Source organism: Myxine glutinosa, chromosome 3 (assembly GCF_964187855.1).
Source record: "Myxine glutinosa chromosome 3, kmMyxGlut1.1, whole genome shotgun sequence".
Lineage (NCBI taxonomy): Eukaryota > Metazoa > Chordata > Myxini > Myxiniformes > Myxinidae > Myxine > Myxine glutinosa.
In genome coordinates this window covers 2,970,488-2,994,448 of record NC_136263.1, presented here as the reverse complement: position 1 = coordinate 2,994,448, position 23,961 = coordinate 2,970,488, and the positions used below count along the sequence as shown (strand labels likewise).

The following is a 23,961-nucleotide window of genomic DNA, read 5'->3' as shown; positions in this document are numbered from 1 at the left end:
AATAAACATAAATGCAAATTTTGCATGTGGAAAAAGTAAGTACACCCTTGGCTCTAATAGGTGGTATTGCCCCCTTTGGCAGAAACAACCTCAAGTAGGTGTTTCTTATAACTGTCCACCAGTCTCTGACATCGACTGGGAGAAATTTTTGCCCACTCCTCCATGCAGAATTCTTTCAGCTGTGCGATGTTTGAGGGGTTTCTTGCATGCACAGCTCGTTTCAAATCCCCCTACAACATCTCGATGGGATTTAGATCCGGGCTTTGACTTGGCCATTCCAGAACCCTCCATTTCTTTCTTTTCAGCCATTCCTTGGTGGATTTACTGGTATGTTTAGAGTCATTGTCATGTTGCAAAGTCCACCTCCGGTTGAGCTTCAACTCTCCGACAGATGGCCTCACATTATCCTCAAGCACCCTCTGGTACAATGAAGAATTCATCGTGGATTCTATGATGGTGAGCTGCCCAGGCCCTGATGCAGCAAAGCTGCCCCAAACCATATTATTTCCACCACTTTGCTTTACAGTTGGTATCAGGTTCTTGTGGTCAAATGCTGTCTTTGGTGTTTTCCAAACATGTCTTCTGGTACTGTGGCCAAATAGCTCTACCTTTGACTCATCTGTCCAGAGCACATTGTTCCAGAAGTGCTGGTCTTTGCCTAGGTGTTCATTGGCAAACTTTATTCTTGCCCTGATGTTCTTTCTGGGCAGCAAAGGTTTCCTCCTGGCACACCTCCCATGTGGATCAAATTTGTGCAGCCTCTTTCTAATGGTAGACTTGTGCACTTTGACATCAACAGTGGCAAGAGCTACCTGTAGGTCCCGTGATGACATTCTGGGGTTCTTCGAGACTTCTTTCAGCATCTTGCGGTCTGCTCTCGGGCTGAACTTGCTGGGGCGGCCTGGCCTGAACAAGTTGGCAGTTGTTTGGAATCTTCTCCACTTGTAGATGATCTTCTGGACAGTCGAATGATTGATTTAAAATTGTTTGGAGATCTTTTTAAATCCCTTCCCAGACTCGTAGGCATCTATAACCTTCTTTCTGAAGGCCTCAGAGAGCTCTTTTGATCTAGACATGGTGGCGCCGCACACTTCAACAACAAAGATCTCGCGAGATCTTGGAGACGACGGCAGGGATTTTCAAAGCTCCACACGGTCTCCACGTTTTCAAAGTTAAGTCTGTTCACAATTGTATTTTGTCGAAGCTGTATTTATCTTTCGGTTAGTGAACATATAGTGTGCCCCTTGGAATTTTCTCGTATTTATCTTTCATAAATTAGTCGTTTGTTTGCCGCGTCGCGAGCGAGGCCTTGCAGCCACAGGCTTCCCCCGTCGAAGGTTGTTCCTCCTTCGCTGTTTTGCTAGGTTTTTTGATTTTTCCCTTCTCCCCCACATTTCAACCAAACATCTACTCTTTGTCTAACGTTGTAACCCCCACCACCCCCAAAAAAAAAAACAAAAAAAAAACTTATTTCCCTTTCTCCTCGTGTGCTTTTGTTCCATCGTGCGCCTCTGTCCATGTGCGCTGTCCCGCCCCGCCCCCATTATCCCCATTGCCTTCCACCTTCTGCCCTGTTCAAGTGACTCGTGGTGTCCCTCTCGGCTCCCTCTCCCCGTTGGTATTTTTGTGAATATAAGATTGTTCTTCACGGTTCTGTTTAAATATGTTTAAACTTTCCCCTTCAGTGTTTTATTCAGTGGTTTATTATAACATGCCGTTTTTCTTCCTATTTAAAAGGCTCCTTTCAATTTCCTCCTCAACTCATTCCATTTCAAAAAAATATTCAATCTCTTATAATTCTTTCTCACTACATGCTCTAAATTCTCATTCATTCCACCCCCTCCTCCATCGTTCTTAAACGGATCGCTAACTTGAAAATCACAACAAACCCAATTTGTTATAAATGTTCATCTTTCATTAATCATCCACTTTCTAAACGTCCCCCTTGCCCCTCCCCTCCAAATCTCCCCCCTTGCCCCTCCCCTCCAAATCTCCCCCCCTTGCCCCTCCCCTCCTAAACTCCCCCCTTGCCCCTCCCCTCCTAAACTCCCCCCTTGCCCCTCCCCTACAAATCTCCCCCCCTTGCCCCTCCCCTCCAAATCTCCCCCCTTGCCCCTCCCCTCCTAAACTCCCCCCTTGCCCCTCTCCTCCAAAACTCCCCCCTTGCCCTTCCCCTCCTAAACTCCCCCCTTGTCCCTCCCATTCAAAACTCCCCCCCAACCCCTCCCCTTCAAATCTACCCCCCAACCATCCCTCCCAAATTCTCCCTCCTCCCACCCTCCTTCTCAAAGCTGCCTCCTCCCCACACTTCGTCTCCCTTCTATCTCATACCTCCACCTCCCCCAACCTTCGACCTTCCTCTGCCCCCCCCCCCACCCCTCAATCAACTCCTCACTGTGCCTCATCCCATCACCATCAAACCTTTCGTCCTCCTCATCCTTCCCTCTCTTGTAACTCTTCTGTAATCTCTGGCACACTATCAACTGCTCTTCCTACCTCCCCCCTCCCCTCTCCCCTCCCCTGTCCTGCACCCGATGCTCCCCCCTCTCTCCTCATTAACGGTATGGACCTCAAACATCCGGGGCCTTCGCTCAAACCTGATTGATCTCTCCATTCAGGTTGCTTCTGACAATCCAGACTTGATCTGCTCAACAGAAACTTTCCTCCTTCAAGATGTCTCTGATTCCTTAATATCTCTTCCTGGTTACTCCCTCCTCCGGTATGATAGACCTGAGCCTCGTCCTGGTGGTGGGGTGGCTATCTTTATCAAAAACTCTCTTCCTCACTCTCCTTGCACTGCCCTCTCTCCACCCCACCCCCAGGAGTACCTCTGGCTACGGCTTCCTCTCCGCTCACACCTTTTGTTCATATGTGTTCTGTACCGTCCTCCAAACAGTGATGACTCCATTTACATTTCGCTGTCGGACAACATGGACCAACTTCTTTCAACTCATCCAAACTCTCTCTTCCTCATACATGGCGACTTCAATAGTCATCATGCCAGCTGGCTGGGTGTGGGTTCATCTCTCACCAGCCATGGCACCTCAGCAAAGGACTTCTGCGACTCATTGGGACTGACACAATCTGTCAATTTCCCGACCTGGATCTCAGTCAATGGAGTATCTTCTCTTCTGGACTTGGTTATGACTAACTTCCCTGCAAATGTCTGCTGCTCTTCTTCTGCTCCAATCGGTTCTTCTGATCACGTGCTTGTTAAAGTGGACATCTCTCTGGCCATTCTCAGAGAGACTCCTCAGCGCCGACGAGTCTGGCATTTCACTCAGGCTGACTGGCACGGTCTGCAAGCAGCCATCAATCATCTGGACTGGTCTACCATCTCTACTGCCTCTGACATAAATTCTTCCCAGGAATTCTTCCAAAGCAAACTGCTCTCTCTCATGCACAGATTTATCCCATCTCGTCTTCAGTTGTCTTACCCTTCCTCCCCGTCCATGGTACACTGAATCTTGTGGTGAGGCAGTTGCCCTGAAACAACTTGCCTTTGCCTCTTGGAAGGCAAATCCAACTGAAGGCAATCTCAGTTCCTTCCACCCAGCTCAGAACAAGTGTGTGTCTACCCTCAGGGGTGCCAGGAAGCACTATCTCTCCACACTCAAGATTGAACTCTCAAACCTGTCTCCTTCCTCCAAATCCTGGTGGCATCTGGTCAAATCCGTTTCTGGTCTTTGCGCCCCCTCCATCCCCTCCCTTACCTCAAATGGCTACACAGTTGACACCGCACGTGACAAAGCCGAATGCCTCAACTCTGTGTTGGCCTCAAAATCTTGTGTCCCAAACCCATCTCTCTCTGTTCCCACCTTTCCCAATCGAACCAACTGCTCCTGGACTCTGTGTCCTTCTCTCCTGACAAGGTGGAGAAGTTTCTGTCAAACCTCGACAATGATTCTGCAACTGGACCAGACGGCATCAGCCCATGGGTCCGAAAATCCTGCTCTGCCGCTCTATCTCACCCACTCTCTGTTCTTTTCACCCTCTCTTTTGCTCAAGGTCATCTGCCAGCATCTTGGAAATCAGCAAACATTACCGCTTTACACAACGAAGGTGCAAAAACAGATCCTTGCATCTACAGACCAATCAGCCTGCTTCCAATTATCAGCAAACTAATGGAATCCATCATTGCTTCGGATATCAAATCCTTCGTCTTCTCCAATGGCTTGATCTCTGATCATCAATTTGGATTCAGACCAGGTCATTCTACTCTGGACATGTTGCTTCTGCTGTCTCAACAATGGATGGAGGTCCTCAATGCCAAACAGGAAATCAGAGCTGTCTCACTTGACATTTCACGTGCCTTCGATATGGTCTGGCACCCAGCTCTGCTCACCAAACTCTCCTCCTATGGTATCCATGGAAATCTCCACTCATGGCTTGCGGACGTCCTCTCTGGTCAAAGGCAACGTGTGGCCCTGAATGGATTTCTCTCATCTCCCCTTCCTGTTCTGGCTGGAGTTCCCCAATGTAGTGTTCTGGGCCCTGTGCTATTTCTTGTCTTCATCAATGATCTCTCCGACTCTCTGGAAAATCCTCTCTATCTCTTTGCTGATGACTCCACTATCTGCTGCTCCATTCCTCATCCCTCAGATCGGCAGTCTGCAGCCTCCTCACTTTCTGCAGACCTGGACAAAATCACAGACTGGTCAAACAAGTGGAACATGTCTTTCAATCCTGACAAATATCACACTCTTACAATGTCTCTCCGAAAGGACCGACTGGAAAATCCTCTCATCTACTTTCTCAACAATCCTCTCCAAGAAGTTCTGTCGCTCAAGCTTTTGGGTCTCACTATCTGCCATGATCCTTCTTGGGAAAACCACATTTCCAAGCTGTCCTCCAAAGCCAGTCGCTGACTGGGCATCCTCCGTCGTGCGAAGTCCTTCCTTGGCACACCTGAGCTCCTCACCACATACAAGGCTTTCATCAGCAGCTCAATGGAATACTGTTTCCCCCCTCTGGGCTGGTGCTCCTGCCTCACACCTAGCTCGGCTTCATGCTGTTGAAACCAAAGCTTTCAGAATCATTGGAATGTCCTGCGATGACGTTAACTCCGAGGGCCTTTCACTCACTCACCGCAGGCAGGTTGGTGGTCTTTCTGTCTTCTACCGACTCCTCTCCGGCCTTGCTCCCCCAGCTCTCTCTGTGCTCTGTCCCCCCAATATTCCTTCAGGTCGCACAAGATCTGCATGCAACCCTCTTATGGTTTAAACTGCCAAAATCTAGGCTCTCAGCTCACCTTCACTCTTTCATTCCCCTTTTCTCCCACCTCTGGAACAAACTCCCCCACTCCCTTCAATCCCACTCCTCCCTCCAGGTCTTTAAAACAGCTGTTCACCACCATCTCTTATCTTCCCCCATCCAAAACCTTGATCTTTTCTACCCCCGATAATTCCCCCAGATACTGTTTCTTTTTTTTTTGAATTTCCAACTTCTTTCCTGGAAGTCCTTGCAGTGTTCATATGTTTTATACCTCTCCCAGCTCCCCCAAAGCCCTCCCCCTCCCACATTTCTCCCGTTGTCCCTGCTCTCAAATGTTGTGTTTGTGTCCTTCCCCCTCTCTGCCCCATCCTGTCTGCCACTCCCCTTATTTTTTGTGTTTTGTGTGTCGGTTTGACTTTTTGTGTGATTAATGTTAGCTCTTTCACGAGCCTCGATCTTGTATACAAAAAAAAAAGACAAACCAAACTAAATGTCTGAGGTTTAAATAAGACAGGTTCCTCCAAGATCCTCTCTAACGATGTTCTCGTCATTTGCACCTGAGTTGGTGCACCTGATTCTAATTTTAGGTATTTGAAGTAGTGATAAATGTAGGGGTTGTACTTACTTTTTCACTTGACTGTGTGTGTATGTATATATATATGTATATATATATATATATATATATATATATATATATATATTATATATATATATATATATTATATATATATATATATATATACAGACTTGGCATTTAATATGGAATATTTTTTTTGTCGGTGGTGAACTTACTTTTCAAGATGTCTTAGAACCAAAAGTTCATTGGAATTATGTTGAAATTATTCTAGATTTTGTTAATGTGACCTTTAAAAGAAACAAAAACCACATTTGACATTTCAAAACAAATAAATTGATCCTTGAAAGTGATGTAAACTGATATCGAACTCAATTCATGGACAGTACTGTGTTAAACTTCTGTACGTTTTCCAGAAGTATCTCTTTATTTTGCACATTAGCCAAAAATTTTTTTAACAAAAACAAAAGTTAAATTACGACTGGGATTACGGACAGTAAAATTACAGTTCAGGACTTCGTGTAACCCCCACGAGCATTCAGGAGAGCACGTAAACGTTGAGGCATGCTGTTCACGAGACTTGCCAAGGTTTGGACAGGAATCGCTTGCCATGCAGTGACAATAGCCTGCTGCAATTCACGCACAGAGGTCGGCTGCTGGTCCAAGTGGTCGATTTGACGGGTTAATTCTGCCCACAAGTTCTCTATAGGATTCATATCCGGGGACATGGCAGGCCACTCCATATGCTCTACACCACGGTCAGCAAGAAAGTGTTGGATCATGCGAGCACGATGAGGCCGTGCATTGTCATCTTGGAAGACAAAGTTTCCTCGAAAGGCTGCACGAGCAAATGGAAGCAATGTTTCTTCCAGAATGGCCCTGTACTTGAACTGGTTCAGGTTTCCATTCAGAACAACCAGGTCAGTTTTGCCCCCTGCATGAAAAGCAGCCCAAACGGTCACCCCACCACCTCCAGCTTGTACTCTTGGCACTATACAATCTTTGTTGTAGGCTTCATGCACTTGTCTGCGCATTCGGACGCGGCCATCTTGACGATAGACCAGAAATCTAGACTCGTCACTGAAGATCACATGATTCCAGTGTCTTGGCTGCCATTGACGGTGCTCTCTGGCCCACTGCAATCGGCGCTGGCGGTGTTGTCTGGTCAGGCGTGGCTTTCTCAGGGGATGCCTGGCACGATAGCCTGCTTGAAGCAGTCGTTGGTTGACTAGCCTTCTGGATACAGGCACATTTGTCAGTTGCTGCCACTCAGCCCTAAGCCGATTAGCTGACTTGGTACGGCCATTGCAGACTAACCGGTGCAGCTGGCGATCATCCCTCTTTGTGGTTCTGCGGGGACGTCCTGGACTCGGTATTGGAGTAGGGACACCCCTCTGAGCATTTCGTTTCAGGATCTTTGACACCTGACCTTGAGTGATGCCATACTGCCGAGCAATAGCACGCTGTTTCATGCCGTAATTTCGTAAAGCCACCACTCCATGACAAACAGCATTGTCGAGTTGACGGACCATCTCCAGAGGAAGCGGCAATAACTTTTGGAGACGTGTAGCAGTTGTTTTCCACTAATACAGAACGCAAAAATCCTTGTATACCCGACTGTGAAGCCAATCATGAAATGCACCTGTCCGTACATTTTGCCACGCCACCTGTGATATAATCCTGTTGTTGACTTCTTGCTGCGACAGACAATCAGTGACATGGTTCTTTTGACAAATAAATCACCAAAGTGTAAAAGAAACTCACCAGATTGATATACTGAGTTAAGAAAGTAAACCCAAGTCAAGAGAAAAAAAATATTCCATATTAAATGCCAAGTCTGTATATATATATATATATATGTGTGTGTGTGTGTGTATGTATATATATATATGTGTGTGTGTGTGTGTGTGTGTGTGTGTGTGTGTGTGTGTGTGTGTGTGTTTGTGTATATATATATATATATATATATATATATATATATATATATATATATATATGTGTGTGTGTGTGTGTGTGTGTGTGTGTGTGTGTGTGTGTGTGTGTGTGTGTGTGTGTGTGTGTGTGTGTGTGTGTGTGTGTGTGTGTGTGTGTGTGTGTGTGTGTGTGTGTGTGTGTGTGTGTGTGTGTGTGTGTGTGTGTGTGTATATATATAAGTGTGTGTGTGTGTGTGTTTGTATATTATATATTCTCCTCTCCCCCCAATATATGTTTGTTAGTGAAAGCAAGAAAAGGAAAGCAAAGTTATTTTTCATGTGAAGAATTGTTTGCGTTCACACTCGGTGTTCACACTCGGTGTTCACACTAGGCGTGCTGTGATGAACCACATGGCGATGCCTCAGGTGGCTGGGCCAGCAAATTGGTCGGTGTTGAAACCGTGAAACCTGAAGCTGTACTTCCAGTTTGTGTCAAGCTTGTCACCCCCGTTTCCCACAAGGAAGGCAAATCTCACTTGTGGATGTCTATCAAAATATACACGTTGGACTGCAGTTGTTCACTCATTTTACACCTTTCCAGATTGTTAAATGGCGCTTGGGAATTGTTTTTCAAATAAAAAAGATTGCATGAATGTTTAACAGAAGCTGTCACTTGTGTAGGTGAATTTTAAAATTACTAATGAAATGTTATTAACCGCAGATTAATTATATACAGTCCATGGGAGCTAAAGAGAGGATTGTCTTCGTTTGTTGCATGGATGCTTTGCTGCTGTTGTTACCTGTACACATCCGCCATTCCACTCCTCTTGGTCTTGACCATGCAGGATCAATCGGCACCACTTCGTCAAAAATAAGCTCTCCCACCAGTACCTGTGGCTTTGGCTATGCTGTACCTGTGCTATGCCTGTTGTGTACCTGTGCTGTACCTGTGCCTGTGCCTGTGCTGTACCTGTACCGTACCTGTGCCGTGCCTGTGCTCGACCTGTGCCTGTCCTTATGCTGGACCTTTGCCTGTGCTGTACCTGTGGCTGTGTCTGTACTTTTACCTGTGCCTGTGCTGTATCTGTACCTGTGCCTGTGCTGTACCTGTACTGTACCTGTGCCTGTGCTGTACCTGTGGCTGTGCTGTACCTGTGCCGTGCCTGTGCTCCATCTGTGCCTGTCCTTGTGCTGGACCTTTGCCTGTGCTGTACCTGTGGCTGTGTCTGTACTTTTACTTGTGCCTATGCTGCACCTGTACCTGTGGCTGTGTCTGTACTTTTACTTGTACCTGTGCTGTCCCTGTACCTATGCCTGTGCTGTACCTGTGCCTATGCTGTGCTTGTGGGTGTGCTCTGCTACTGGCGTGAGAGTTTTGTTGTATCACTGTCAAAAACCTGAAGGAAAGCAGGCTTTGTTATTGGTCTTGCACAGTGCCAGAGGTTACATGATGTGTTGGTTACGAAGAGGTTGAGAACGTTTGTTCAGAAAAGGTTTATATGCCAAAGTCACTTGGATATGTTTTGTTCACCTCCTCTTGTGTTTTGTGACATCTTCACTTCCTCTTCTGTGGCATCTTTGCCTCCTCTTATGTTCCATCTTCACCTCCTCTTATATTCCATCTTCACCTCCTCTTATATTCCATCTTCACCTCCTCTTGTGTTCCATCTTCAACTCCTCTTGTGTTCCATCTTCACCTCCTCTTGTGTTCCATCTTCACCTCCTCTTATGTTCCATCTTCACCTCCTCTTATGTTCCATCTTCACCTCCTCTTGTGTTTTGTGACATCTTCACTTCCTCTTATGTTCCATCTTCACCTCCTCTTGTGTTTTGTGACATCTTCACCTCCTCTTATGTGACATCTTCACTTCCTCTTATGTTCCATCTTCACCTCCTCTTGTGTTTTGTGACATCTTCGCCTCCTCTTATGTTCCATCTTCACCTCCTCTTATATTCCATCTTCACCTCCTCTTATATTCCAAATTCACCACCTCTTATGTTCCATCTTCACCTCCTCTTATGTTCCATCTTCACCTCCTCTTATGTTCCATCTTCACCTCCTCTTATATTCCATCTTCACCTCCTCTTATGTTCCATCTTCACCTCCTCTTATGTTCCATCTTCACCTCCTCTTATGTTCCATCTTCGCCTCCTCTTATGTTCCATCTTCAGCACCTCTTATATTCCATCTTCACCTCCTCTTATGTTCCATCTTCACCTCCTCTTATGTTCCATCTTCACCTCCTCTTATGTTCCATCTTCACCTCCTCTTGTGTTCCATCTTCACCTCCTCTTGTGTTCCATCTTCACTTCCTCTTATGTTCCATCTTCACCTCCTCTTATATTCCATCTTCACCTCCTGTTGTGTTCCATCTTCACCTCCTCTTATGTTCCATCTTCACCTCTTATATTCCATCTTCCGCTCCTCTTATATTCCATCTTCACCTCCTCTTCTGTGGCACCTTCGCCTCCTCTTATGTTCCATCTTCACCTCCTCTTATATTCCATCTTCACCTCTTGTGTTCCATCTTCACCTCCTCTTATGTTCCATCTTCACCTCCTCTTATATTCCATCTTCACCTTCTCTTATATTCCATCTTCACCTCCTCTTATATTCCATCTTCACCTCCTGTGTTCCATCTTCACCTCCTCTTCTGTGGCACCTTTGCCTCCTCTTATGTTCCATCTTCGCCTCCTCTTATATTCCATCTTCACCTCCTCTTATATTCCATCTTCACCTCCTCTTATATTCCATCTTCACCTCCTCTTCTGTGGCACCTTTGCCTCCTCTTATGTTCCATCTTCGCCTCCTCTTATGTTCCATCTTCGCCTCCTCTTATGTTCCATCTTCGCCTCCTCTTATGTTCTATCTTCGCCTCCTCTTATGTTCCATCTTCGCCTCCTCTTATGTTCCATCTTCGCCTCCTCTTATGTTCCATCTTCGCCTCCTCTTATGTTCCATCTTCGCCTCCTCTTATGTTCCATCTTCGCCTCCTCTTATGTTCCATCTTCGCCTCCTCTTATGTTCCATCTTCGCCTCCTCTTATGTTCCATCTTCGCCTCCTCTTATGTTCCATCTTCGCCTCCTCTTATGTTCCATCTTCGCCTCCTCTTATGTTCCATCTTCGCCTCCTCTTATATTCCATCTTCACCTCCTCTTATATTCCATCTTCACCTCCTCTTATATTCCATCTTCACCTCCTCTTATATTCCATCTTCACCTCCTCTTATATTCCATCTTCACCTCCTCTTCTGTGGCATCTTCACCTCCTCTCATGTTCCAACTTCACCCTCCTCTCATGTTCCATCTTCGCCTCCTCTTATGTTCCATCTTCGCCTCCTCTTATGTTCCATCTTCGCCTCCTCTTATGTTCCATCTTCGCCTCCTCTTATGTTCCATCTTCGCCTCCTCTTATGTTCCATCTTCGCCTCCTCTTATGTTCCATCTTCGCCTCCTCTTATGTTCCATCTTCGCCTCCTCTTATGTTCCATCTTCGCCTCCTCTTATGTTCCATCTTCGCCTCCTCTTATATTCCATCTTCACCTCCTCTTATATTCCATCTTCACCTCCTCTTATATTCCATCTTCACCTCCTCTTCTGTGGCACCTTCGCATCCTCTCATGTTCCATCTTCACCTCCTCTCATGTTCCAACTTCACCCTCCTCTTATGTTCCATCTTCGCCTCCTCTTATGTTCCATCTTCGCCTCCTCTTATGTTCCATCTTCGCCTCCTCTTATGTTCCATCTTCGCCTCCTCTTATGTTCCATCTTCGCCTCCTCTTATGTTCCATCTTCGCCTCCTCTTATGTTCCATCTTCGCCTCCTCTTATGTTCCATCTTCGCCTCCTCTTATGTTCCATCTTCGCCTCCTCTTATGTTCCATCTTCGCCTCCTCTTATGTTCCATCTTCGCCTCCTCTAATATTCCATCTTCACCTCCTCTTATATTCCATCTTCACCTCCTCTTATATTCCATCTTCACCTCCTCTTATATTCCATCTTCACCTCCTCTTATATTCCATCTTCATCTCCTCTTCTGTGGCACCTTCGCCTCCTCTCATGTTCCATCTTCACCTCCTCTCATGTTCCAACTTCACCCTCCTCTCATGTTCCATCTTCACCTCCTCTTGTGTTCCATCTTCACCTCCTCTCGTGTTCCATCTTCACCGCCTCTCATGTTTCATCTTCACCTCCTCTCGTGTTCCATCTTCACCTCCTCTCGTGTTCCATCTTCACCTCCTCTTGTGTTCCATCTTCACCTCCTCTTGTGTTCCATCTTCACCTCCTCTTTTGATCCATCTTCACCTCCTCTTGTGTTCCATCTTCACCTCCTCTTTTGATCCATCTTCACCTCCTCTTGTGTTCCATCTTCACCTCCTCTTGTGTTCCATCTTCACCTCCTCTCATGTTCCATCTTCACCTCCTCTCATGTTCCATCTTCACCTCCTCTTGTGTTCCATCCTCACCTCCTCTCATGTTCCATCTTCCCCTCGTCTCATGTTCCATCTTCACCTCCTCTCATGTTCCATCTTCACCTCCTCTCATGTTCCATCTTCACGTCCTCTCATGTTCCATCTTCACCTCCTCTTGTGTTCCATCTTCACCTCCTCTCATGTTCCATCTTCACCTCTTGTGTTCCATATTCACCTACTCTTGTGGTCCATATTCACCTCCTCTTGTGGTCCATCTTCACCTCCTCTTTTGTTCCATCTTCACCTCCTCTTGTGTTCCATCTTCACCTCCTCTTGCGTTCCATCTTTACCTCCTCTTGCGTTCCATCTTCACCTCCTCTCGCGTTCCATCTTCACCTCCTCTCGTGTTCCATCTTCACCTCCTCTCGTGTTCCATCTTCACCTCCTCTTGTGTTCCATCTTCACCTCCTCTTGTGGTCCATCTTCACCTCCTCTTGTGGTCCATCTTCACCTCCTCTTGTGTTCCATCTTCACCTCCTCTCGTGTTTCATCTTCACCTCCTCTTGTGTTCCATCTTCACCTCCTCTTGTGTTCCATCTTCACCTCCTCTTGTGGTCCATCTTCACCTCCTCTTGTGTTCCATCTTCACCTCCTCTCGTGTTTCATCTTCACCTCCTCTTGTGTTCCATCTTCACCTCCTCTTGTGTTCCATCTTCACCTCCTCTTGTGTTCCATCTTCACCTCCTCTTGTGTTCCATCTTCACCTCCTCTTGTGTTCCATCTTCACCTCCTCTTGTGTTCCATATTCACCTCCTCTCATGTTCCATCTTCACCTCCTCTCATGTTCCATCTTCACCTCCTCTTGTGTTCCATATTCACCTCCTCTCATGTTCCATCTTCACCTCCTCTCATGTTCCATCTTCATCTTCTCTTGTGTGGCATATTCACCTCCTCTCATGTTCCATCTTCACCTCCTCTTGTGTTCCATATTCAACTCCTCTCATGTTCCATCTTCACCTCCTCTTGTGTTCCATCTTCACCTCCTCTTGTGTTCCATCTTCACCTCCTCTTGTGTTCCATCTTCACCTCCTCTTGTGTTCCATCTTCACCTCCTCTTGTGGTCCATATTCACCTCCTCTTGTGTTCCATATTCACCTCCTCTCATGTTCCATCTTCACCTCCTCTCATGTTCCATCTTCACCTCCTCTTGTGTTCCATCCTCACCTCCTCTCATGTTCCATCTTCCCCTCGTCTCATGTTCCATCTTCACCTCCTCTCATGTTCCTTCTTCACCGCCTCTCATGTTCCATCTTCACCTCCTCTCATGTTCCATCTTCACGTCCTCTCATGTTCCATCTTCACCTCGTCTCATGTTCCATCTTCACCTCCTCTCGTGTTCCATCTTCACCTCCTCTTGTGTTCCATCTTCACCTCCTCTTGTGTTCCATCTTCACTTCCTCTTGTGTTCCATCTTCACCTCCTCTCATGTTCCATCTTCACCTCGTCTCATGTTCCATCTTCACCTCCTCTCATGTTCCATCTTCACCTCCTCTTGTGTTCCATCTTCACCTCCTCTCATGTTCCATCTTCACCTCGTCTCATGTTCCATCTTCACCTCCTCTCATGTTCCATCTTCACCTCCTCTCATGTTCCATCTTCACCGCCTCTCATGTTCCATCTTCACCTCCTCTCATGTTCCATCTTCACGTCCTCTTGTGTTCCATCTTCACCGCCTCTCATGTTCCATCTTCACCTCCTCTCATGTTCCATCTTCACGTCCTCTCATGTTCCATCTTCACCTCCTCTTGTGTTCCATCTTCACCTCCTCTCATGTTCCATCTTCACCTCTTGTGTTCCATCTTCACCTCCTCTTGTGGTCCATCTTCACCTCCTCTTGTGGTCCATCTTCACCTCCTCTTGTGGTCCATCTTCACCTCCTCTTGTGTTCCATCTTCACCTCCTCTTGCCTTCCATCTTCACCTCCTCTCATGTTCCATCTTCACCTCCTCTTGTGTTCCATCTTCACCTCCTCTCATGTTCCATCTTCACCTCCTCTTGTGTTCCATATTCACCTCCTCTCATGTTCCATCTTCACCTCCTCTCATGTTCCATCTTCACCTCCTCTCATGTTCCATCTTCACCTTTTCTTGTGTGGCATCTTATCTTCACCTTCACTTGTGTGGCATCTTCAACTCCTCTCGTGTTCCAGCTTCACATCCTCAAGTGACATCTTCACCTCCTCTCGTGTTCCAGCTTCACCTCCTCTTGTGACATCTGCACCTCCTCTTGTGACATCTTCACCTCCTCTCATGTTCCATCTTCACCTCCTCTCATGTTCCATCTTCACCTCCTCTCGTGTTCCATCTTCACCTCCTCTCATGTTCCATCTTCACCTCCTCTCGTGTTCCATCTTCACCTCCTCTCATGTTCCATCTTCACTAAAATCGGATCACTTCGTCCTTGTCACACTCCCAAGTTGTCCACCAAGTTTCGTCCGAATACATCCACAACTTTTTGGGATATCCTGCTCACAAACAAACAGAATTTAAGAACAATAATTTAACACAACCAGATGTAAGTGGAGTTGAATGTGGACACCTGAGTGGTTTGTATGTACAGTTAGAAATAACCCCTTATATGCGACTGTACCTGTTTTCCTTCCACAGATAGACCGAGTGAATCACCAATCAAGAGTATGGATGAGGGTGCAAGAAGTACTAACACCGGAAGTAAGTACCTGCAGCTGATTTACACCTCAGTATAGTTGCTTATTTTGTTGTTCATTTTCTCTTAAGTTCGTTTGATTGGTTTTGTTAATAAGTAGATTTAATATTTAATTTATTTTGTATTCTAGTTTGATTGGTTTTGTTAATAAGTAGATTAAATTTTTTTATTTTTTTGTATTCCAGTTTGATTGGTTTTGTTAATAAGTAGATTAAATTTGTTTATTATTTTGTATTCTAGTTTGATTTGTTTTGGTAATAAGTATATTAAATTTTTTATTATTTTGTATTCTAGTTTGATTGGTTTTGTTAATAAGTATATTAAATTTTTTATTATTTTGTATTCTAGTTTGATTGGTTTTGTTAATAAGTATATTAAATTTTTTATTATTTTGTATTCTAGTTTGATTGGTTTTGTTAATAAGTAGATTAAATTTGTTTATTATTTTGTATTCTAGTTTGATTGGTTTTGTTAATAAGTATATTAAATTTTTTATTATTTTGTATTCTAGTTTGATTGGTTTTGTTAATAAGTATATTAAATTTTTTATTCTTTTGTATTCTAGTTTGATTGGTTTTGTTAATAAGTATATTAAATTTTTTATTATTTTGTATTCTAGTTTGATTTGTTTTGGTAATAAGTATATTAAATTTTTTATTATTTTGTATTCTAGTTTGATTGGTTTTGTTAATAAGTATATTAAATTTTTTATTATTTTGTATTCTAGTTTGATTGGTTTTGTTAATAAGTAGATTAAATTTGTTTATTATTTTGTATTCTAGTTTGATTGGTTTTGTTAATAAGTATATTAAATTTTTTATTATTTTGTATTCTAGTTTGATTGGTTTTGTTAATAAGTATATTAAATTTTTTATTCTTTTGTATTCTAGTTTGATTGGTTTTGTTAATAAGTATATTAAATTTTTTATTATTTTGTATTCTAGTTTGATTTGTTTTGGTAATAAGTATATTAAATTTTTTATTATTTTGTATTCTAGTTTGATTTGTTTTGTTAATAAGTATATTAAATTTTTTATTATTTTGTATTCTAGTTTGATTGGTTTTGTTAATAAGTATATTAAATTTTTTATTATTTTGTATTCTAGTTTGATTGGTTTTGTTAATAAGTAGATTTAATATTTAATTTATTTTGTATTCTAGTTTGATTGGTTTTGTTAATAAGTATATAAAAATTTTTTTTATTTTGTATTCTAGTTTGATTGGTTTTGTTAATAAGTAGATTTAATATTTAATTTATTTTGTATTCTAGTTTGATTGGTTTTGTTAATAAGTAGATTTAATATTTAATTTATTTTGTATTCTAGTTTGATTGGTTTTGTTAATAAGTATATTAAATTTTTTATTATTTTGTATTCTAGTTTGATTGGTTTTGTTAATAAGTAGATTTAATATTTAATTTATTTTGTATTCTAGTTTGATTGGTTTTGTTAATAAGTAGATTTAATATTTAATTTATTTTGTATTCTAGTTTGATTGGTTTTGTTAATAAGTAGATTAAATTTTTTATTATTTTGTATTCTAGTTTGATTGGTTTTGTTAATAAGTAGATTAATTTTTTATTTATTTTGTATTCTAGTTTGATTGGTTTTGTTAATAAGTAGATTTAGTATTTAATTTATTTTGTATTCTCGTTTGATTGGTTTTGTTAATAAGTAGATTAAATTTTTTATTATTTTGTATTCTAGTTTGATTGGTTTTGTTAATAAGTAGATTAAATTTTTTATTATTTTGTATTCTAGTTTGATTGGTTTTGTTAATAAGTATATTAAATTTTTTATTTATTTTGTATTCTAGTTTGATTGGTTTTTTTTTTTTTTTTTTTTTTTTGTTGTATACAAGATCGAGGCTCGTGAAAGAGCGAACATTAATCACACAGAAAGACAAACCGACACATAAAACATAACATAGGGAGCGGTAGACAAGATGGGGAGAGAGGGGGAAGGACACAAACACAACATTTGAGAGCAGGGACCGAGAGACATGGAGACATCGAGAGATCTGAGAGAGGGTGAGGGCTTTGGGGGGGGGGGGGGGCGTGGGAAGGGGGCAGTGGGAGAGGTATAAAACATATGGACACTGCCAGGACTTCCAGGAAAGAAGTTGGAATTTCAAACAAGGTGGATCTGGGGTGAATTAGCGGGGGTAGAAAAGATCAAGGTTTTGGATGGGGGAAGATAAGAGATGGTGGTGAACAGCTGTTTTAAAGACCTGGAGGGAGGAGTGGGATTGAAGGGAGTGAGGGAGTTTGTTCCAGAGGCGGGAGAAAAGAGGAATGAAAGAGTGAAGGTGAGCGGAGAGCCGAGATTTCGGCAGTTTAACCATCAGAGGGTTGCTGGCAGATCTTTTGCGACCTGTAGGAATATTTGGGGGACAGAGCACAGAGAGAGCTGGGGGTGCAAGGCTGGAGAGGAGTCGGTAGAAGACAGAAAGACCACCTACCTGCCTGCGGTGAGTGAGTGAAAGGCCCTCAGAGATAGCTTCATCGCGGGAGATTCCAATAATTCTGAAAGCTTTGGTTTCAACAGCGTGAAGCCGAGCTAGGTGTGAGGCAGGAGCACCGGCCCATAGGGGAGAACAGTTTTGTTAATAAGTAGATTTAATATTTAATTTATTTTGTATTCTAGTTTGATTGGTTTTGTTAATAAGTAGATTTAAAAATTTTATTTTTTTGTATTCCAGTTTGATTGGTTTTGTTAATAAGTGGATTTAATTTGTTTATTATTTTGTATTCTAGTTTGATTTGTTTTGGAAATAAGTATATTAAATTTTTTATTATTTTGTATTCTAGTTTGATTGGTTTTTTTTTTTTTTTTTGGTTTTTTTTTTTTTTTTTGTATACAAGATCGAGGCTCGTGAAAGAGCGAACATTAATCACACAGAAAGACAAACAGACACATAAAACAAATAACATCGGGAGCGGTAGACAAGATGGGGAGAGAGGGGGAAGGACACAAACACAACATTTGAGAGCAGGGACCGAGAGACATGGAGACATCGAGAGATCTGTGGGAGGGAGAGGGCTTTGGGGGGGAGGCATGTGAAGGGGGGGAGCCATGTGAAGGGGGGGAGGCATGTGAAGGGGGGAGGGGTGGGAGAGGTATAAACATATGGACACTGCCAGGATTTCCAGGAAATAAGTTGGAATTTCAAACAAGGTGGATCTGGGGTGAATTAGTGGGGGTAGAAAAGATCAAGGTTATGGATGGGGGAAGATAAGAGATGGTGGTGAACAGCTGTTTTAAAGACCTGGAGGGAGGAGAGGGATTGAAGGGAGTGTGGGAGTTTGTTCCACAGGCGGGAGAAAAGAGGAATGAAAGAGTGAAGGTGAGCAGAGAGCCGAGATTTCGGCAGTTTAACCAACAGAGGGTTGCTGGCAGATCTTGTGCGACCTGTAGGAATATTTGGGGGACAGAGCACAGAGAGAGCTGGGGGAGCAAGGCCGGAGAGGAGTCGGTAGAAGACAGAAAGACCACCTACCTGCCTGCGGTGAGTGAGTGAAAGGCCCTCAGAGATAGCTTCATCGCGGGAGATTCCAATGATTTTGAAAGCTTTGGATTCAACAGCGTGTAGCCGAGCCAGGTGTGAGGCAGGAGCACCAGCCCATAGGGGAGAACAGTATTCCATTGAGCTGCGGATGAAAGCCTTGTAAGTGGTGAGGAGCTCAGGTGTGCCGAGGAAGGACTTCGCACGACGGAGGATGCCCAGTCGGCGACTGGCTTTGGAGGCCAGCTTGGAAATGTGGTTTTCCCAAGAAAGATCATGGCAGATAGTGAGACCCAAAAGCTTGAGTGACAGAACTTCTTGGAGAGGATTGTTGAGAAAGTAGATGGGAGGGTTGTCCAGTCGATCTTTTCGGAGAGACATAGTAAGAGAGTGAGATTTGGCAGGATTGAAAGACATGTTCCACTTGTTTGACCAGTCTGTGATTTTGTCCAGGTCTTCAGAGAGTGAGGAGGCTGCAGACTGCCGATCTGAGGGAAGAGGAATGGAGCGGCAGAGAGTGGAGTCATCAGCAAAGAGATAGAGAGGATTTTCCAGAGAGTCAGAGAGATCATTGATGAAGACCAGAAAAAGCACAGGGCCCAGCACACTTCCTTGGGGAACTCCAGCCTGAACAGGAAGGGGAGATGAGAGAAATCCATTCAGGGCCACACGTTGACTACGACCAGAGAGGAAGTCCGCAAGCCATGCATTGGTTTTGTTAATAAGTATATTAAATTTTTTATTATTTTGTATTCTAGTTTGATTGGTTTTGTTAATAAGTATATTAAATTTTTTATTATTTTGTATTCTAGTTTGATTGGTTTTGTTAATAAGTATATTAAATTTTTTATTTATTTTGTATTCTAGTTTGATTGGTTTTGTTAATAAGTAGATTTAATATTTAATTTATTTTGTATTCTAGTTTGATTGGTTTAGGTAATAAGTAGATTAAATTTTTTATTATTTTGTATTCTAGTTTGATTGGTTTTGTTAATAAGTATATTAAATTTTTTATTATTTTGTATTCTAGTTTGATTGGTTTTGTTAATAAGTAGATTAAATTTTTTATTTATTTTGTATTCTAGTTTGATTGGTTTTGTTAATAAGTAGATTTATTTTTTATTATTTTGTATTCTAGTTTGATTGGTTTTGTTAATAAGTAGATTAAATTTTTATTTATTTTGTATTCTAGTTTGATTGGTTTTGTTAATAAGTAGATTAAATTTTTTATTTATTTTGTATTCTAGTTTGATTGGTTTTGTTAATAAGTAGATTTATTTTTTATTATTTTGTATTCTAGTTTGATTGGTTTTGTTAATAAGTAGATTAAATTTTTTATTTATTTTGTATTCTAGTTTGATTGGTTTTGTTAATAAGTAGATTAAATTTTTTATTATTTTGTATTCTAGTTTGATTGGTTTTGTTAATAAGTAGATTAAATTTTTTATTATTTTGTATTCGAGTTTGATTGGTTTTGTTAATAAGTAGATTAAATTTTTTAATTATTTTGTATTCTAGTTTGATTGGTTTTGTTAATAAGTAGATTAAATTTTTTATTATTTTGTATTCGAGTTTGATTGGTTTTGTTAATAAGTAGATTAAATTTTTTAATTATTTTGTATTCTAGTTTGATTGGTTTTGTTAATAAGTATATTAAATTTGTTTATTTATTTTGTATTCTAGTTTGATTGGTTTTGTTAATAAGTATATTAAAAATTTTAATTATTTTGTATTCTAGTTTGATTGGTTTTGTTAATAAGTATATTAAATTTGTTTATTTATTTTGTATTCTAGTTTGATTGGTTTTGTTAATAAGTAGATTTAATTTTTTTATTATTTTGTATTCTAGTTTGATTGGTTTTGTTAATAAGTAGATTAAATTTTTTAATTATTTTGTATTCTAGTTTGATTCGTTTTGTTAATAAGTAGATTTATTTTTTTTATTTTTTTGTAATCTAGTTTGATTCGTTTTGTTAATAAGTAGATTTATTTATTTATTTTTTTGTAATCTAGTTTGATTCGTTTTGTTAATAAGTAGATTTATTTTTTTATTTTTTTGTATTCTAGTTTGATTCGTTTTGTTAATAAGTAGATTTTATTTATTTATTTTTTTGTATTCTAGTTTGATTCGTTTTGTTAATAAGTAGATTTTATTTTTTTTATTTTTTGTATTCTAGTTTGATTGGTTTTGTTAATAAGTCGATTTAAGTTTTTTATTTATTTTGTATTCTAGTTTGATTGGTTTTGTTAATAAGTAGATTTAAGTTTTTTATTTATTTTGTATTCTAGATTGATTGGTTTTGTTAACAAGTAGATTAAATATTTTAATTATTTTGTATTCCACTTTGATTGGTTTTGTTAATAAGTGGATTTAATTTGTTTATTATTTTGTATTTTAGTTTGATTGCTTTTATTAATAAGTAGATTTAATTTTTTCATTATTTTGTATTCTGGTTTGATTGGTTTTGTTAATAAATAGATTTAATTTTTATTATTTTGTATTCTAGTTTGATTGGTTTTGTTAATAGATTTCTTTTTTTTGTGTGTTCTAGTTTGATTGGTTTTGTTAATAAGTAGATTTAATTTTTTTTGTATTCTAGTTTAATTAGTTTTGTTAATAAGTAGATTTAATTTTTTTAAATTCTAGTTTGATTAGTTTTGTTAATAAGTAGATTTAATTTATGTTGTGATCTAGTTTGATTGGTTTTGTTAATAAGTAGATTTAATTTTTTTTTGTATTCTAGTTTGATTAGTTTTGTTAATAAGTAGATTTTAAAAATTTTAATTTTGTATTCCAGTTTGATTCGTTTTGTTAATAAGTAGATTTAATTTTTTATTATTTTGTCATCTAGTTTGATTGGTTTTGTACATAAATAGCTTTTAGATTTTCAATTATTTTGTATTCTAGTTTGATTGGTTTTGTTAATAAGTAGATTTAATTTTTTCATTATTTTGTATTCCAGTTTGATTGGTTTTGTTAATAAGTATATTTAATTTTTTTTTTTTGTTGTATTCTAGTTTGATTAGTTTGGTTTAAAAGTAGATTTTTTTTTGTTTGTTTTCTAGTTTGATTAGTTTTGTTAATAAGTAGATTTAATTTTTTTTTTGTTTTGTGTTCTAGTTTGATTGGTTTTGATAATACATATATTTAATGTTTTAATATTTTGTATTCTAGTGTGATTTGTTTTGTTAATAAGTAGATTTTATTTATTTATTTTTTGTATTTTAGTTTGATTGGTTTTGTTAATTAGCACATTTCATTTTATTATTATTTTGTATTCTAGTTTGATTGGTTTTGTTAATAAGTAGATTTAATTTTTATTATTATTTTGTATTCTAGTTTGATTGGTTTTGTTAATAAGTAGATTTATTTTGTATTCTAGTTTGATTGGTTTTGTTAATAAGTAGATTAAATATTTTAATTATTTTGTATTCCAGTTTGATTGGTTTTGTTAATAAGTGGATTTAATTTGTTTATTATTTTGTATTCTAGTTTGATTAGTTTTGTTAATAAGTAGATTTAATTTTATTTTATTTTTTGTATTCTCATTTGATTGGTTTTGTTCATAAGTAGATTTAATTATTTTATTTTTTTTGTATTCTAGTTTGATTGGTTTTGTTAATAAGTAGATTTAAGTTTTTTATTTATTTTGTATTCTAGTTTGATTGGTTTTGTTAATAAGTAGATTAAATATTTTAATTATTTTGTAATCCAGTTTGATTGGTTTTGTTAATAAGTGGATTTAATTTGTTTATTATTTTGTATTTTAGTTTGATTGCTTTTATTAATTAGTAGATTTAATTTTTTTCATTGTTTTGTATTCTGGTTTGATTGGTTTTGTTAATAAATAGATTTAATTTTTATTATTTTGTATTCTAGTTTGATTGGTTTTGTTAATAGATCTCTTTTTTTTGTGATCTCGTTTGATTGGTTTTGTTAATAAGTAGATTTAATTAATTTTGTATTCTAGTTTGATTAGTTTTGTTAATAAGTAGATTTAATTTTTTTCATTATTTTGTATTCTCGTTTGATTGGTTTTGTTAATAAGTAGATTACATTTTTTATAATTTTGTATTCCAGTTTGATTAGTTTTGTTAATAAGTAGATTTAATTTTTTAATATTTTGTATTCTTGTTTGATTGGTTTTGTTAATAGATTTCTTTTTTTGTGTGTTATAGTTTGATTGGTTTTGTTAATAAGTAGTTTTAATTTTTTTTGTATTCTAGTTTGATTCGTTTTGTTAATAAGTAGATTTAATTTTTATTATTTTGTATTCTAGTTTGATTGGTTTTGTTAATAAGTAGATTTAATTTATTTTGTATTCTACTTTGATTAGTTTTGTTAATAAGTAGATTTAATTTTTTTCATTATTTTGTATTCTCGTTTGATTGGTTTTGTTAATAAGTAGATTAAATTTTTTATAACTTTGTATTCCAGTTTGATTCATTTTGTTAATAAGTAGATTTAATTTTTTATTATTTTGTATTCTAGTTTGATTGGTTTTGTTAATAGATTTCTTTTTTTTGTGTGTTCTAGTTTGATTGGTTTTGTTAATAAGTAGATTTAATTTTTTTTGTATTCTCGTTTGATTAGTTTTGTTAATAAGTAGATTTAATTTTTTTGTATTCTAGTTTGATTAGTTTTGTTAATAAGTAGATTTAATTTATTTTGTATTCTCGTTTGATTAGTTTTGTTAATAAGTAGATTTAATTTTTTTCATTATTTTGTATTCTAGTTTGATTGGTTTTGTTAATAAGTAGATTTAATTTATTTTGTATTCTACTTTGATTAGTTTTGTTAATAAGTAGATTTAATTTTTTTCATTATTTTGTATTCTCGTTTGATTGGTTTTGTTAATAAGTAGATTAAATTTTTTATAACTTTGTATTCCAGTTTGATTCATTTTGTTAATAAGTAGATTTAATTTTTTATTATTTTGTATTCTAGTTTGATTGGTTTTGTTAATAGATTTCTTTTTTTTGTGTGTTCTAGTTTGATTGGTTTTGTTAATAAGTAGATTTAATTTTTTTTGTATTCTCATTTGATTAGTTTTGTTAATAAGTAGATTTAATTTTTTTGTATTCTAGTTTGATTAGTTTTGTTAATAAGTAGATTTAATTTATTTTGTATTCTCGTTTGATTGGTTTTGTTAATAAGTAGATTAAATTTTTTATAATTTTGTATTCCAGTTTGATTCGTTTTGTTAATAAGTAGATTTAATTTTTTATTATTTTGTATTCTAGTTTGATTGGTTTTGTACATAGGTAGATTTAGATTTTCAATTATTTTGTATTCTAGTTTGATTGGTTTTGGTAATACGTATATTTAATGTTTTATTATTTTGTATTCTAGTTTGATTTCTTTTGTTAATAGGTAGATTTAATTTTTTATAATTTTGTATTTTAGTTTGATTGGTTTTGTTAATTAGCACATTTCATTTTATTATTATTTTGTATTCTAGTTTGATTGGTTTTGTTAATGAGAAGATTTAATTTTATTATTATTTGGTATTCTAGTTTGATTGGTTTTGTTAATAAGTAGATTTAAGTTTTTTTATTTTTTTTTTATTCTAGTTTGATTGGTTTTGTTAATAAGTAGATTAAAAAAAAAAAAATTTTG

At 38.4% G+C, this 23,961-nt stretch overlaps 1 protein-coding gene across 1 annotated transcript in view; it reads left to right on the top strand.

Moving 5' to 3' along the window:
• LOC137423833 (fibroblast growth factor receptor-like 1) overlaps nucleotides 1-23,961 on the top strand; it is a 237,100-nt gene that overhangs the window by 141,397 nt on the left and 71,742 nt on the right. The window contains exon 4 of the mRNA XM_068111375.2: nucleotides 14,780-14,842. Coding sequence (XP_067967476.2) covers nucleotides 14,780-14,842 — 63 coding nt within the window. The remainder of the gene's footprint in view (nucleotides 1-14,779; nucleotides 14,843-23,961) is intronic.